Source organism: Ctenopharyngodon idella, chromosome 3 (assembly GCF_019924925.1).
Source record: "Ctenopharyngodon idella isolate HZGC_01 chromosome 3, HZGC01, whole genome shotgun sequence".
NCBI lineage: Eukaryota > Metazoa > Chordata > Actinopteri > Cypriniformes > Xenocyprididae > Ctenopharyngodon > Ctenopharyngodon idella.
The window spans coordinates 30,050,601-30,064,396 of record NC_067222.1 but is presented as its reverse complement, the minus strand read 5'-3'; the positions used below and the strand labels follow the sequence as shown (position 1 = coordinate 30,064,396).

Sequence of the window (13,796 nt, the reverse complement as noted above, 5' to 3'; positions counted from 1 at the left end):
ATTTTCAAACGAGTATCTGATCATTTGTCTTGTATGCTTTGTGGGAGCATTTCACTCTTTGGATAGGGAAAAAAACACTTTATTGTAAATATGATGCGTCTCTATAAAAATAAATACAGTGCTTTTGAGATGCAGAACGGCAGCAACTGTGCAAAAGCCACCACTATGCAAAGGCACTGTTCTGATATAATCTATCTAGTAAATATTTGATGAGAGCCGGAATTAGAAACATGACTCAATATTATGCAGTGCATCTGTTTTTATTAGTAATTAAAAATTATTCACTTCCCATCATTAATATGTGTGGTGGGTGTGAAAGCGCACATGTCACTGCTGTTTCATCATGAAGTCTTAAGAGAATAGGGCATCGGCTTTTGTTACCAGGAAGTGGGTCGCGTTATTTATATTTCAACACTTGGATGACCGGCGCGAGAGCGCGCGCTGGTAATACGAAACTTATTATATTGGTCTTTATACTATGTGCCGGGATTGAATCGCTTGGCCTGAAGTTGTTTTGCCACTAAGGTCGTATGGACACCCTCGATAAATCAACGGAAAGGCACTGACAGAAGTAAGTTGGTGCACCTGACAAACATTGAGCCTGTCTGTCATAGTTCCGGTCACAATTCCTTGCCACTTGTTTATCCTTTTACAGAGTGTTTTAAAGATGGATGCATAGTATTTACGTGGCAGTACCTTTGTGGCTGTCTGACAGACTGACAGACTGTGTGAACCGGATAGGCAAGTTATTCACGTATGATTTCATGCTTACTGATAATAAGATTTGCACGTTTTTTTTTTTCTTCCACTATTTATTTATTTTTAATTTTCAGCTTATTCTGTTTTTAAAACAAACAAACAAACAAAAACAAAAAAACAGAATAACGATAGCAAATTCGATTTGTCCATGGGTTGTAATTTCTGTTGCGGTAAAGCTCGCTCCCTGTGCTCACGCTAGGACACGGCTGCACGCCAGGTGGCGTTGTAATGAAGATCCATGAGAAGATTCTAACCCATTACCTGTCCTGCACTTCACCTGTAGATAAGGAGGGATACCTCTACAAAAAGGTAAGGACCTGGATTTGTCAGTTTACCCAGATATTATTGAATTAATCTAGAATGCTACTTTGAAGAAGCTGAAAATGTAAAATAAAATGCACTGGTGTGTGCTGTAACTATTTGTATCAAAGTGTTGGGATTGAAACTGCCTAGGCTGTCAGATTTCTTTACCATGTGGGTGCATGGGAAAGCGAACTACATTATATCTGACACATCTTCATGATGTATTTCAGACTTTGCCTTCAGGATAGAGTCCCTTTAGCAAAAACAGATTAAAATTTTAATTTGTTCTATGTGCTATTTCCCTGCTCAATTCAAATAGAAAAAAGGTGCATTTTTAGGTTATTGTAACACTTGAAATATTCATTCATGTGTAATGTATTGTGGTGTTTTGTATGCACTTGCACTCCACTGTCCAAACTTCCCCCAAGGGTGACAATAAATGTAAAAAATAAACCTAAAAATAAACCACCCTCCCTATCTGTAAAAGGTACCACTGGAGAAATAGGGCGGTTACACTTATTTGATACACACTTATTAAAAGCAGGCCATTAGCCTATTTCTTAATTAGTGACACTAAGTCGTCTATCAGTCATCTGTGCATTACAAAAATACTCTGTTCTTTCACATCTCCAGTGTCCTGTTGACTCTAGAGTCATTTTCTCTCTCTTTAAATGAGTCGTTATTGAAATGACTTCCTCGTCCTACCTGTGTTTGAACTATGACCACATTCCTTTTTCCACAGAGAGAGAGGAACACCACTTACCTGCGCCGCTGGTTTGTGTTGAAGGGGAATCTGTTGTTTTATCAGGAGCGTCCGGGCGATCGTAACCTGTTGGGTGTGATTGTTCTTGAGGGCTGCATGGTGCAGGCATGTGAGGCGGATGGTCAGTTCTGTTTCTCTTTGGTGTTCACTGGACCAGGTCTCCGCACTTATAGACTAGCCGCTGATGATCATAACAGCCAGGAGAGCTGGATCGGTGCTCTGTTCTGCGCTAGTCACATCTACCTTTCTATGATTGTCAGAGACCTGGAGAGACGTTACGAAGGTGCGTTTATGTGCTTGTGTGTTTTGTGTGTCTGTATTTGCTTGAAAGCAATCATCTTGTCTGATTATATTTGTTCATGCTCTCAATAAAACAGAAGCTAGAAGAGACAAAGGCCTTTGTGATTCCATCCAGACCTCTACAGTGACGTCTACACCCAATAAAATAATGGCTTCCTGGAATACAGGACAACCATATTTCATACATGGGGCTTCCATAGTGCCTAGAGATGGGCGAAGCTACAGCGCTAGTTCAGTACCACCTCCATCTATGCCGAACAGACCCATCAGCTATAGTCTTCATGCCCCTCCTATTCAATTAAAAACTACCAGTAAGAGATCTCCAAAGCTCTGGTCCAAGAGAAGTGCCCACGTCACCCCCTTAAATGGTCCGGCACCATCTTACGGGGAATGGCCAGTTGTGGGCTTTGATCCTTTGGAGGAATTTAGTAAACTGCATGAGTACTATGGAAATGAGGTTAAGCAACTAAGAGCTGATTGGCTGAAGAAGAAGCGTGAAGAAGTGGGATATGTTGAAGAGGACCTTATTGATCTTGGCTAGAGTGACATCTGGTGGCTTGAGCACATTCATATGCATTTGTTTATGTTGTCAGCAAAATAGTAAATCCTGTTCTAAAGCAACGGAGTAATGAATGTTTTAAGGATACAGGAAATGTATTGCTATACTAGTAGAATCCTGCTGTCCGTTTAATTTTATGAAGGTGTGTAGATGAGCACTGACTTCTAATCTTGATGGCATTTCTGGTAAAAGGTTTTTCATTTCCTCTCTGTGGTCAGCCTATATGTCTCAGCCTAGTTCCTTCTTGCTTGAACTGTTATAAAAAAGACCCAAACCACAAGTCGTTTTACACCCATCATTTATGTGCGGACATAAATGCAAAAATTCATATTGCATTCAAAGCAATTCAAATACGGTCAAATGAGGTCAGATGTCATGTTTAGTGAAGTGACTGATTATTTGCTTTATTTAAGACTTCATGTTAGTTGAATGCACAATAATAATGATTACTATTTAATTTCTTGTTACATCTTCTATAGTATGCACTGAGGGAGCCTAAATGAAAGTAATTGTATATGTTATGAGGTCAGGGTGTGTACTTAAGCAATATTCATCTTTTATCTGACAGAAGGATGTAAATTAACTAATGTGATTTTGTAAAGAAGAAGCAACTGTTAAGTTCTGCCTTACAAAACCTGTTTCACACAGTTCAGGAGGTTTCACAAACAAACTGAAATAAACGCCGTGTCTACTCTTCCTCTTTCACATCACCTCAATTCTCTGGGGATGCAGATGTGCCTTTTTTTCTCTTAGTTTTTAGTTTATTTTACGCATCTGGAGCAGTCAACACATTATTTAATAGTAATAGGTTTGACAGTCATTTCAATAAATATAAACTGTACAGTTTGTATGCGTTAATCTTTTCAGAGGCGCAGCTCCTTATAGGGTTACCAGAGGGCACTGCACCTCACCAATAGTACTACTACCTACTGTATATTTAGCCATGAGAAAACTGATATTGTATTATATAATGCCCTGAATTATATATAATTATATATAGATGATAGAAGTAATGTTAGACGTGTTTTATTGTATAAATATTTTATATATTTCAGTTTCAATGACTGACATCCTCAACACATTGTTTTAAATTAATATAGATCCATTTTGTGTTATATTTATTTTGATGATAATTTGTTGACAGATTATGATACAACGTTTTTATCTAGTATTAATCCTCTGATGTACATTATAATAAATTCTATAAAAAAATAAGTTGTTTTGAGTGTATTTTAACTGCAAATTGCATAGCAGCAATACAGACATTTTTTAAATCAGTGGTTGTCCGGTTTGTTTGATACTTTATTAAATTTTTTATTGTGAACATTTATTGTTTTATTGTATCAAATAATTTTGAATAAATGTCCTAAAAATCATTGTAAGATCTTAATGTTATATACACCAATCAGGCATAACATTATGAGCACTGACAGATGAAGTGAATAACCCTGATTATCTCTTTATCACGGCACCTGTTAGTGGGTGGGATATATTAGGCAGCAAGTGAACATTTTGTCCTCAAAGTTTTAGAAGCAGGAAAAATGGGCAAGCGTAAGAATTTGAGTGAGTTTGACAAGGGCCACATTATGATGGCTAGACGACTGAGTCAGAGCATCTCCAAAACTGCAGCTCTTGTGGAGTGTTCCCGGTCTGCAGTGGTCAGTATCTATCAAAAGTGGTCCAAGGAAGGAACAGTGATGAACCGGAGACAGGGTCATTGGCGGCCGAGGCTCACTGATGCACGTGGGGAGCGAAGACTGGCCTGTGTGGTCCGATCCAACAGACGAGCTACTGTAGCTCAAATTGCTCAAGAAGTTAATGCTGGTTTTGATAGAAAGGTGTCAGAATACAGAGTGCATCACAGTTTGTTGCGTATGGGGCTGACCAGTCATGGCCATGCTGACCCGTCCACTGCCGAAAGCGCCAACAGTGGGCATGTGAGCATCAGAACTGGACCACGGAGCAATGGAAGAAGGTGGCCTGGTCTGATGAATCATGTTTTCTTTTACATCACGTGGATGGCCGGGTGCGTGTGCGTCACTTACCTGGGGAACACATGGCACCAGGATGCACTATGGGAAGAAGGCAAGCCGGCAGAGGTAGTGTGATGCTTTGGGCAATGTTCTGCTGGGAAACCTTGAGTCCTGCCATCCATGTGGATGTTACTTTGACACATACCACCTATCTATGTATTGTTGCAGACCAACACCCTTTCATGGAATCGGTATTCCCTGGTGGCTGTGGCCTCTTTCAGCAGGATAATACGCCCTGCCACAAAGCAAAAACGGTTCAGGAATAGTTTGAGGAGCACAACAAAGAGTTTGAGGTGTTGACTTGGCCTCTAAATTCCCCAGATCTCAATCCAATCGAGCATCTGTGGGATGTGCTGCACAAACAAGTCTGATCCATGGAGGCCCCACCTCGCAACTTACAGGACTTAAAGGATCTGCTGCTAACATCTTGGTGCCAGATACCACAGCACACCTTCAGGGGTCTAGTGGAGTCCATGCCTCGACGGGTCAGGGCTGTTTTGGCAGCAAATGGGTACCAACACAATATCAGGAAGGTGGTCATAATGTTATGCCGAATCGGTGTGTGTGTGTGTATATATACAGTGGGTACGGAAAGTATTCAGACCCCCTTAAATTTTTCACTCTTTGTTATATTGCAGCCATTTGCTAAAATCATTTAAGTTCATTTTTTTTCCTCATTAATGTACACACAGCACCCCATATTGACAGAAAAACACAGAATTGTTGACATTTTTGCAGATTTATTAAAAAAGAAAAACTGAAATATCACATGGTCCTAAGTATTCAGACCCTTTGCTGTGACACTCATATATTTAACTCAGGTGCTGTCCATTTCTTCTGATCATCCTTGAGATGGTTCTACACCTTCATTTGAGTCCAGCTGTGTTTGATTATACTGATTGGACTTGATTAGGAAAGCCACACACCTGTCTATATAAGACCTAACAGCTCACAGTGCATGTCAGAGCAAATGAGAATCATGAGGTCAAAGGAACTGCCTGAAGAGCTCAGAGACAGAATTGTGGCAAGGCACAGATCTGGCCAAGGTTACAAAAAAAATCTGCTGCACTTAAGGTTCCTAAGAGCACAGTGGCCTCCATAATCCTTAAATGGAAGACGTTTGGGACGACCAGAACCCTTCCTAGAGCTGGCCGTCCGGCCAAACTGAGCTATTGGGGGAGAAGAGCCTTGGTGAGAGAGGTAAAGAAGAACCCAAAGATCACTGTGGCTGAGCTCCAGAGATGCAGTCGGGAGATGGGAGAAAGTTGTAGAAAGTCAACCATCACTGCAGCCCTCCACCAGTCGGGGCTTTATGGCAGAGTGGCCCGACGGAAGCCTCTCCTCAGTGCAAGACACATGAAAGCCCGCATGGAGGACTCCAAGATGGTGAGAAATAAGATTCTCTGGTCTGATGAGACCAAGATAGAACTTTTTGGCCTTAATTCTAAGCGGTATGTGTGGAGAAAACCAGGCACTGCTCATCACCTGTCCAATACAGTCCCAACAGTGAAGCATGGAGGTGGCAGCATCATGCTGTGGGCGTGTTTTTCAGCTGCAGGGACAGGACGACTGGTTGCAATCGAGGGAAAGATGAATGCGGCCAAGTACAGGGATATCCTGGACGAAAACCTTCTCCAGAGTGCTCAGGACCTCAGACTGGGCCGAAGGTTTACCTTCCAACAAGACAATGACCCTAAGCACACAGCTAAAATAACGAAGGAGTGGCTTCACAACAACTCCGTGACTGTTCTTGAATGGCCCAGCCAGAGCCCTGACTTAAACCCAATTGAGCATCTCTGGAGAGACCTAAAAATGGCTGTCCACCAACGTTTACCATCCAACCTGACAGAACTGGAGAGGATCTGCAAGGAGGAATGGCAGAGGATCCCCAAATCCAGGTGTGAAAAACTTGTTGAATCTTTCCCAAAAAGACTCATGGCTGTATTAGATCAAAAGGGTGCTTCTACTAAATACTGAGCAAAGGGTCTGAATACTTAGGACCATGTGATATTTCAGTTTTTCTTTTTTAATAAATCTGCAAAAATGTCAACAATTCTGTGTTTTTCTGTCAATATGGGGTGCAGTGTGTACATTAATGAGGAAAAAAAATGAACTTAAATGATTTTAGCAAATGCCTGCAATATAACAAAGAGTGAAAAATTTAAGGGGGTCTGAATACTTTCCGTACCCACTGTATATATATATATATATATATATATATATATATAAACATTAAGATCTTAAAATGATTTTTAGGACTTATATTCTAAATTGATTGATAAAATAAAACAATAAATGTTCACAATAAATATTTAATTTATACATACAGTATCTCACAGAAGTGAGTACACCCCTCACATTTTTGTAAATATTTTATTATATCTTTTCATGTGACAACACTGAAGACATGACACTTTGCTACAATGTAAAGTAGTGAGTGTACAGCTTGTATAACAGTGTAAATTTGCTGTCCCCTCAAAATAACTCAACACACAGCCATTAATGTCTAAACCGCTGGCCACAAAAGTGAGTACACCCCTAAGTGAAAATGTCCAAATTGGGCCCAATTAGCCATTTTCTCTCCCTGGTGTCATGTGACTCGTTAGTGTTACAAGGTCTCAGGTGTGAATGGGGAGCAGATGTGTTAAATTTGGTGTTATCGCTCTCACTCTCTCATACTGGTCACTGGAAGTTCAACATGGCACCTCATGGCAAAGAACTCTCTGAGGATCTGAAAAAAAGAATTGTTGCTCTACATAAAGATGGCGTAGGCTATAAGAAGATTGCCAAGACCCTGAAACTGAGCTGCAGCACGGTGACCAAGACCATACAGTGGTTTAACAGGACAGGTTCCACTCAGAACAGGCCTCGCCATGGTCAACCAAATAAGTTGAGTGCACGTGCTCAGCATCATATCCAGAGGTTGTGTTTGGGAAACAGACATATGAGTGCTGCCAGCATTGCTGCAGAGGTTGATAGGCAGATATTGTGGTTAGTGTACTGATTAATAATGATTTATGGAGATTCTGTAACATACACCAGAGCTCTGAGAACAAAAACAAAACTACCAACACCTTCAGTGTTGGATGCAACATGAAGATCCTCATTTCAACCATAACCTTTGCACACTGCAGACGTGAGGTATGTCAGACCCCTATAGAGATGGTGTGGCCTTTTTCACCTCATCCGGATTCCAGTCATCTCTGCTGTGATAAACAGCTTTGAAGAAACATATCAGAGTAGTAGATCACATTACACGTAACATGTACTGTATGTATAGACATGTACACTTTGACAGGCTATAAACAAAACAAAGATGACTAACATAGTGGCCTACAGGCCAGCCTATGAAGATACTAAATCACTGATGTATACAACCAGATCAGTCATGAAGAGGCCTAAACTGAAGACCTAAATCTTTTTTAATGAAATCAATACCTCAAATCAAGGCCTACACATCCTCTGACCCAGAAACCTCCTTTCCTTTCCTTCCCTCCCTGTTGCTCTCTCTCTCACACACACTTCGAAATCTGTTCCACCATATATAGTTATAGGAGGGGTGTGTTAATATAGCATAGGCTATACCATATCTAATTTGAGAACACGTCTAATCATTAAGCTGCATCAGTGATGGCAAGAATAATAAATCATTTTAAGATCTTAATGTTATATAGTATACATAAACACACAGAGATATTTAGATGAAATTCAGGAAAATAAAATACTTTGTGTATTTATGCATTTCCTTTTCAAGCGCGTTATTAATGAACAAGCACATTATTAATGAAATACAGAATAGCTTTAATAATTATAATTACTTAATGCACATTAAGTAATATATATATACACACACACACGTGGGTGTGGGTGTGTGTGTGTGTGTGTGTGTGTGTGAAGTCTTTAAGCTCATTGGTAATCAACAGTAATAAATGTTATAAATTAAAAAAAATTCACTTCATGCTGCATAAATAATTACAGCTGAGCTATTCTATAAGAAAGGATTGCTGAAATTGAACATTGAAAGATCTAGGCAAGATCTAGATACAGGAACAAAAGTAAAGGACAGACTAAGATATCAAATGAACCTAAAAGAGGAAAGGAACGCACAACAAACTGGGGTTTCTAGAAGTGGACGAGGAAATGACTGATGGATTTAACAGAGAAGAAAAGGCAAGCACAAGGAGCAGACAAGTTTGTTGTGCTATTTTGGTCGCTCTCAGCTGTCTATTGCCCCCGCCTTCCCAAAAGAACCTGTTTTAAGCTTCTCTTCATGTATCCCAACCAAACCCTCACTGGAGTGCATTGTGCTGACCATCTGAAACTAAAAGAAAAGAGGATAATTGCATGCCCATACACAGAGCAGCTTCCCATATGCCACCACAAATGCACCTCACAGTGACTCTAGAGTGACCAGCAAGGTCAAAGAGCGCCAGGGAGTGAGAAAGTGCTGAATATAGGCATGGCCATGTGGCAGGGTGAGGCGGGAGGACTTGGACCCGAATCTTACGGCATCCCTATACTAGGAAAGGCATTAAAACCCTATTTTCAATTAGGGCTGATTTGGAAAGAGGCGATGGCAAAGGTTATGACGCCAGAACAGCCTTTTATATATCAGGTGGGGGCGTGTACACAAGATAATCATTGGTTCAAAAAATCTCAGGATTTAAATCAATCACTATCTATTATTGCAACCCCCAACCCCTCCCACCACAAACACAATTTCCAGATGTAAAACTGTCTAAATGTTCTACTGAAAACCCAATATCCATTCACCGCTAATCTAAATATAGGGGTGGGAGTCAGTATCTATGGTTACAGCTCATTCATTTCAAACTGAGTTATGTGATTGTGCTAAGCTCGAACAGTCCCTTACGTCTCCATGTCCTTATTAGTCTACGTGAGACACGCATACTGCTGCTATAAGTATCAGATTCATCCCATTCCAAGACTCCAACAGCTATTTCTGAGCACTGTAAGATGATAGTGCATCCCACCCTGTGTTCCTTCATCACTTTCCCCCTACCTCATCTCTCGCCCCTTTCATAGTTTCCTTCTTTCTGTCTGCTATTTCCCAAGCCACACTTAAGGTTGGATCTATAATTAGTAAGGGGGCCTTCGGCAGTATATAAGCCTCTCGAGAACAGGTCACTACGCGGCTTCAGTCTTCACTTCTTGAGCTTCTTAGACTTCACACCGTCCCAGCATGGTGAGTAACCTGTACCTTAGCTGTTACCTGGCCACACCATCTAGGTGGACACATAGGAACCAAGGACATAATCAGCAGGGCCACATGGAGGAGAGCATCTAATTCTTGGATAATTGAACTGTGGACTTACATTACTTTTAACGGAATGAGATAAATTGGGCATTTTTTTCTGAACCTGCATTATTGGAACCAGGAAGTTAGCGCTTAAGTGGTTTTGCTTTCACTTCCCATAACATGCAGTTTTTTGTAATTTATTAAAAACCGTGGACAAAGATTATATGTTTGTATATAGAAAGTTTCACTAGAAAGCATAATGCTAATGTACTAATGTAAAGGTACTTTGGATCATATTCAATGCAAAACCAATCCAATGGTTTCCAGTAGCTGACTTTGAATGATGCACTTGAAGCTACAAAAATACTGAATACAGTGTCAATAATCATTGTAGAGCGACCTGTTATGCAAAGATCATTTTTTGGATGTATATCACTCATATAAATGTGTTTCGTTAGTATGTAGCTGTTCATACTGTTTTATTATCAATAAATGTGTTAAAATGTCTTATGAATGAGAGTCTGGTATCTCTAAGCTCTGTGAGGCACTGCTATGTGAGTGTCTAATTTTATGATTTTCATGTATTATTGTCAACACAGAAAATTAGCACATCTATTCTATTTGCATGCACAGCTGTGTTAAATGTTAAAAACATTTTTTTTTTTGGATATATAGGCACCCAAAAAGGCTAAGAGGAGGGCAGGTGGAGGAGAGGGTTCCTCCAACGTCTTCTCCATGTTTGAGCAGAGCCAGATTCAGGAGTACAAGGAGGTAAATATTTTTTCAGATCTTCCTGTCAATACAACAAGCATGCTAATTCAACCAGAAACATTGGTACTTAACAGACGTCATATTTTGAGATCATTATGTTTATAAGTTGCATTCTTTCACTTTATTGTGGATTATCAAAGTCAAATGAGTTTGATGGGGGTAAATGTTAGCATACATCAGTTCAATGCAATAAATTACCACTGTGATTTGTCACAGAGGTTGCTTTAGAGCTGGCCTTTTATGCTAATATGATCAAATCCTGTTATCAGGAAGAGGCTAATTTTTAAACCCCACAAAGTGAAAGGTCGAACCGTATCTATATTACGGCTTGTACAGTATAGCAACTGAAACGAGTCATCAAATCGTCTTAAACTAGTCAATTTGTCTTTTCTGGTAATATATATATATATATATATATATATATAAAAGACCAGAGCCTTCCTCTCCACTGCCTTCCCATCTGTCAGACACTCATGTTCTGATCCCAGTGGGACAGCAGCTGAAGATCACAGTGCATGCCAGAGAGACAGAAAGAAAGAAAATTATGTGAAACACTGGACAAGATAAAAGAGAATAAGATTAATGGATAAAAGTAACAAATAACAGCCCTCTATCTTGGACTCAAAGGAAAGTGAGTAAAAACAAACAAATAGTTAATAATGTTCATATTTTAGGGTGCTTGAAGTGGTTGCAAGAAAAAGAAATGAAAAAAAAAAACAGAAAGTGACCCAGAAACACGTTTACATATAAATAAAACACAAAATAAAAACCTGGAGGAAATTTGAGATTTAACAGTAGTTGTCCCTAGTTATGATTCTTAAACATCATGATTCATCTGAATTAGCATGATTATCTCAGACACTAAGTACAAGTGTATGTAGGCACATGCTAAAAGGATGAGGTGACTGGAATTAGCGTCAGGCCAGTGTGCGACTGAGCCAAGTAAGGATGTGAAATGGCTTGAGTAGTTTATTAGTAAGTGATACAGCCATCTCAAGTGCCTCTTCAGGAATGTCTGACATTACAGTTGGGATTGACTTAACACGTCTCCCAAATGGAAAGAAGGATCAGCGAGGGTGTCTGTGGGGGCCGGGTGAGAGCAGCAGCTGCCGTTAAGTATTCAAGCCCCTTCTTGAGTTTCATGTGATTGAGAAGGACATTTTACTACTGTCAGGCAAGAAAGAAACCTGCGAGGGGAAGATTTTCTTGATACAACAGCGCAATTCAGTCATTGGTTTGCAATTGTCAGCAGCCTCTTTTTCCATCACCACTACTCCTGTAACAATGTTCTTGTCTTTTATCTCTCCTGCACACATAGGCTTTCACAATCATTGACCAGAACAGAGACGGCATCATCAGCAAAGATGACCTTAGGGACGTGTTGGCCTCAATGGGTGCGTTTATGTTTTGTGTCAGTTGTGTACTTTGTAAATACATTCATGAATCTGTGCTGAACGTCCTCGTCTCTCTCTGTAGGTCAGCTGAACGTGAAGAATGAGGAGCTGGAGGCTATGATCAAGGAGGCCAGCGGCCCAATCAACTTCACTGTTTTCCTCACCATGTTTGGAGAGAAGCTGAAGGGTATGCAAAAGTCCCTTTTGTTCTGTCCGTCTTCCCTTTGGATTTTCAGTCATTCAGTTAGTGTAATTCGCTCTCTGTGTCTCTGAAAGGTGCTGACCCCGAAGACGTCATTGTGTCTGCCTTCAAGGTGCTGGATCCAGAGGGCACCGGCACCATCAAGAAGCAATTGTGAGTCTATATTCACTGACATTTTATTCCCATGTGGAAAAAAAAAAAAAAAAAAAATCAACGTTTCTATTTCTGACTGCTACTCTTTCTCTTTCATTCCAGCCTTGAGGAGCTTCTGACCACTCAGTGCGACAGGTTCTCTGCAGAGGAGGTGAGATTAGATGTTGCTCTTTAGAAGCTTAAAGTCGGCATGAAATGAAAATTCATCCTATTTTCTAAATCTTATTGTAAATAATTCATCTATGTAATTTTTTTTAACTCATAATTTTTAATCAAAACATCATTCTCTCTGATGACGTATGCAGGACTTCAGATCTGCCAAGTCCTGTCCTAGATTTTTTTTTCAAGATCTGTTGCTATTTCCATTTCATTGCAACTTTAATCTATTTTTCTAGATTAGTTACAAATTCCATTAAAGCAGTTTAATGTTTGTTTAATCCGAGTTCTTTGTTCTTCCTCCTTTAGATGAAGAACCTGTGGGCCGCCTTCCCCCCAGATGTGGCTGGCAATGTTGACTACAAGAACATCTGCTACGTCATCACACACGGAGAGGAGAAGGAGGAGTAAACAGCTGCGGAGAAAAGACAGAAAATGAAGAGATGAACGCGTATCCCTCACTGCTTTACTCTCCCAGGCTGTTCTTTGTCCTCCTTCTCTTACTTTGTGTATCTTCCTCGCTTTCTTTCTTTCCATCATCTTTGTTACTTTCAAGCACTTACTCTCTCCATCTCTCCAAAGACTTGTCTCGCTGAGACTGAACTGGGAAGGGTGGAGAGGCTCATGACCACAGTGTCTGTCAAGTGGGGACATGGGATTGTTTTCAATAAAATGAACATAATTTCTATATCTCTCACATACTCTCTCTTTCTCTCTGTTTCTCACTCATTACCCACGACCACCTCTCTTTCGTTACAATCAAGCTTGCATGAAAGTTGCTGCATCTTAAGCTGCTGTCTGGAGTGTTGAATTGAAGGCATCCATAGCTTTGGGCTGAAATACCTCTCTAGATAAATGTGGAAGATTGCTCACTCTGGGGGAAAAAGAAGCAAGATGGAGTGATCTCACTCTATAATAGAGGAACCAATCATCATTCTCGTTTCTTCCCCTGATGGTTAACTAAAAAGAAAGAGAAATTGAGGGTTTTGTACCGAGAGAGCTCTGCCTCCTAAAAGTGATGCCGAGCTCATCACAGAGGGAGTGAGAGAGACAGACCATCCAAGGAAGAGAGGAGAGCGGGGACTGAAAGAAAACATATCCTCTTCACTCCCCCTCTCCCCTCCTCTTCACTATCTTTCTGTC

The 13,796-nt window shown here is 40.3% G+C and overlaps 2 protein-coding genes across 5 annotated transcripts; both read left to right on the top strand.

Moving 5' to 3' along the window:
- Nucleotides 1-84: 84 nt before the first annotated feature.
- On the top strand, nt 85-3,899 carry pheta2 (PH domain containing endocytic trafficking adaptor 2). Of its 4 annotated transcripts, none has more exons than XM_051888685.1 (5): nt 85-571; nt 656-741; nt 959-1,068; nt 1,805-2,108; nt 2,203-3,899. In XM_051888685.1, the coding sequence occupies exons 2-5, from the start codon at nt 672-674 to the stop codon at nt 2,664-2,666; spliced, it is 948 nt and encodes a 315-aa protein (XP_051744645.1). In that variant the 5' UTR covers nt 85-571; nt 656-671; the 3' UTR covers nt 2,667-3,899. The 4 variants fall into 4 exon arrangements, with proteins under 4 accessions (XP_051744645.1, XP_051744647.1, XP_051744646.1 ...); XM_051888687.1 differs by having other exon boundaries at nt 936-1,068; XM_051888686.1 differs by lacking the exon at nt 656-741.
- Nucleotides 3,900-9,770: 5,871 nt separating this feature from the next.
- On the top strand, nt 9,771-13,350 carry mylpfa (myosin light chain, phosphorylatable, fast skeletal muscle a). The gene is made up of 7 exons (XM_051888677.1): nt 9,771-9,923; nt 10,653-10,748; nt 12,067-12,142; nt 12,225-12,329; nt 12,419-12,497; nt 12,600-12,648; nt 12,963-13,350. The coding sequence occupies exons 1-7, from the start codon at nt 9,921-9,923 to the stop codon at nt 13,062-13,064; spliced, it is 510 nt and encodes a 169-aa protein (XP_051744637.1). The 5' UTR covers nt 9,771-9,920; the 3' UTR covers nt 13,065-13,350.
- The last annotated feature ends 446 nt before the right edge of the window (nt 13,351-13,796 follow it).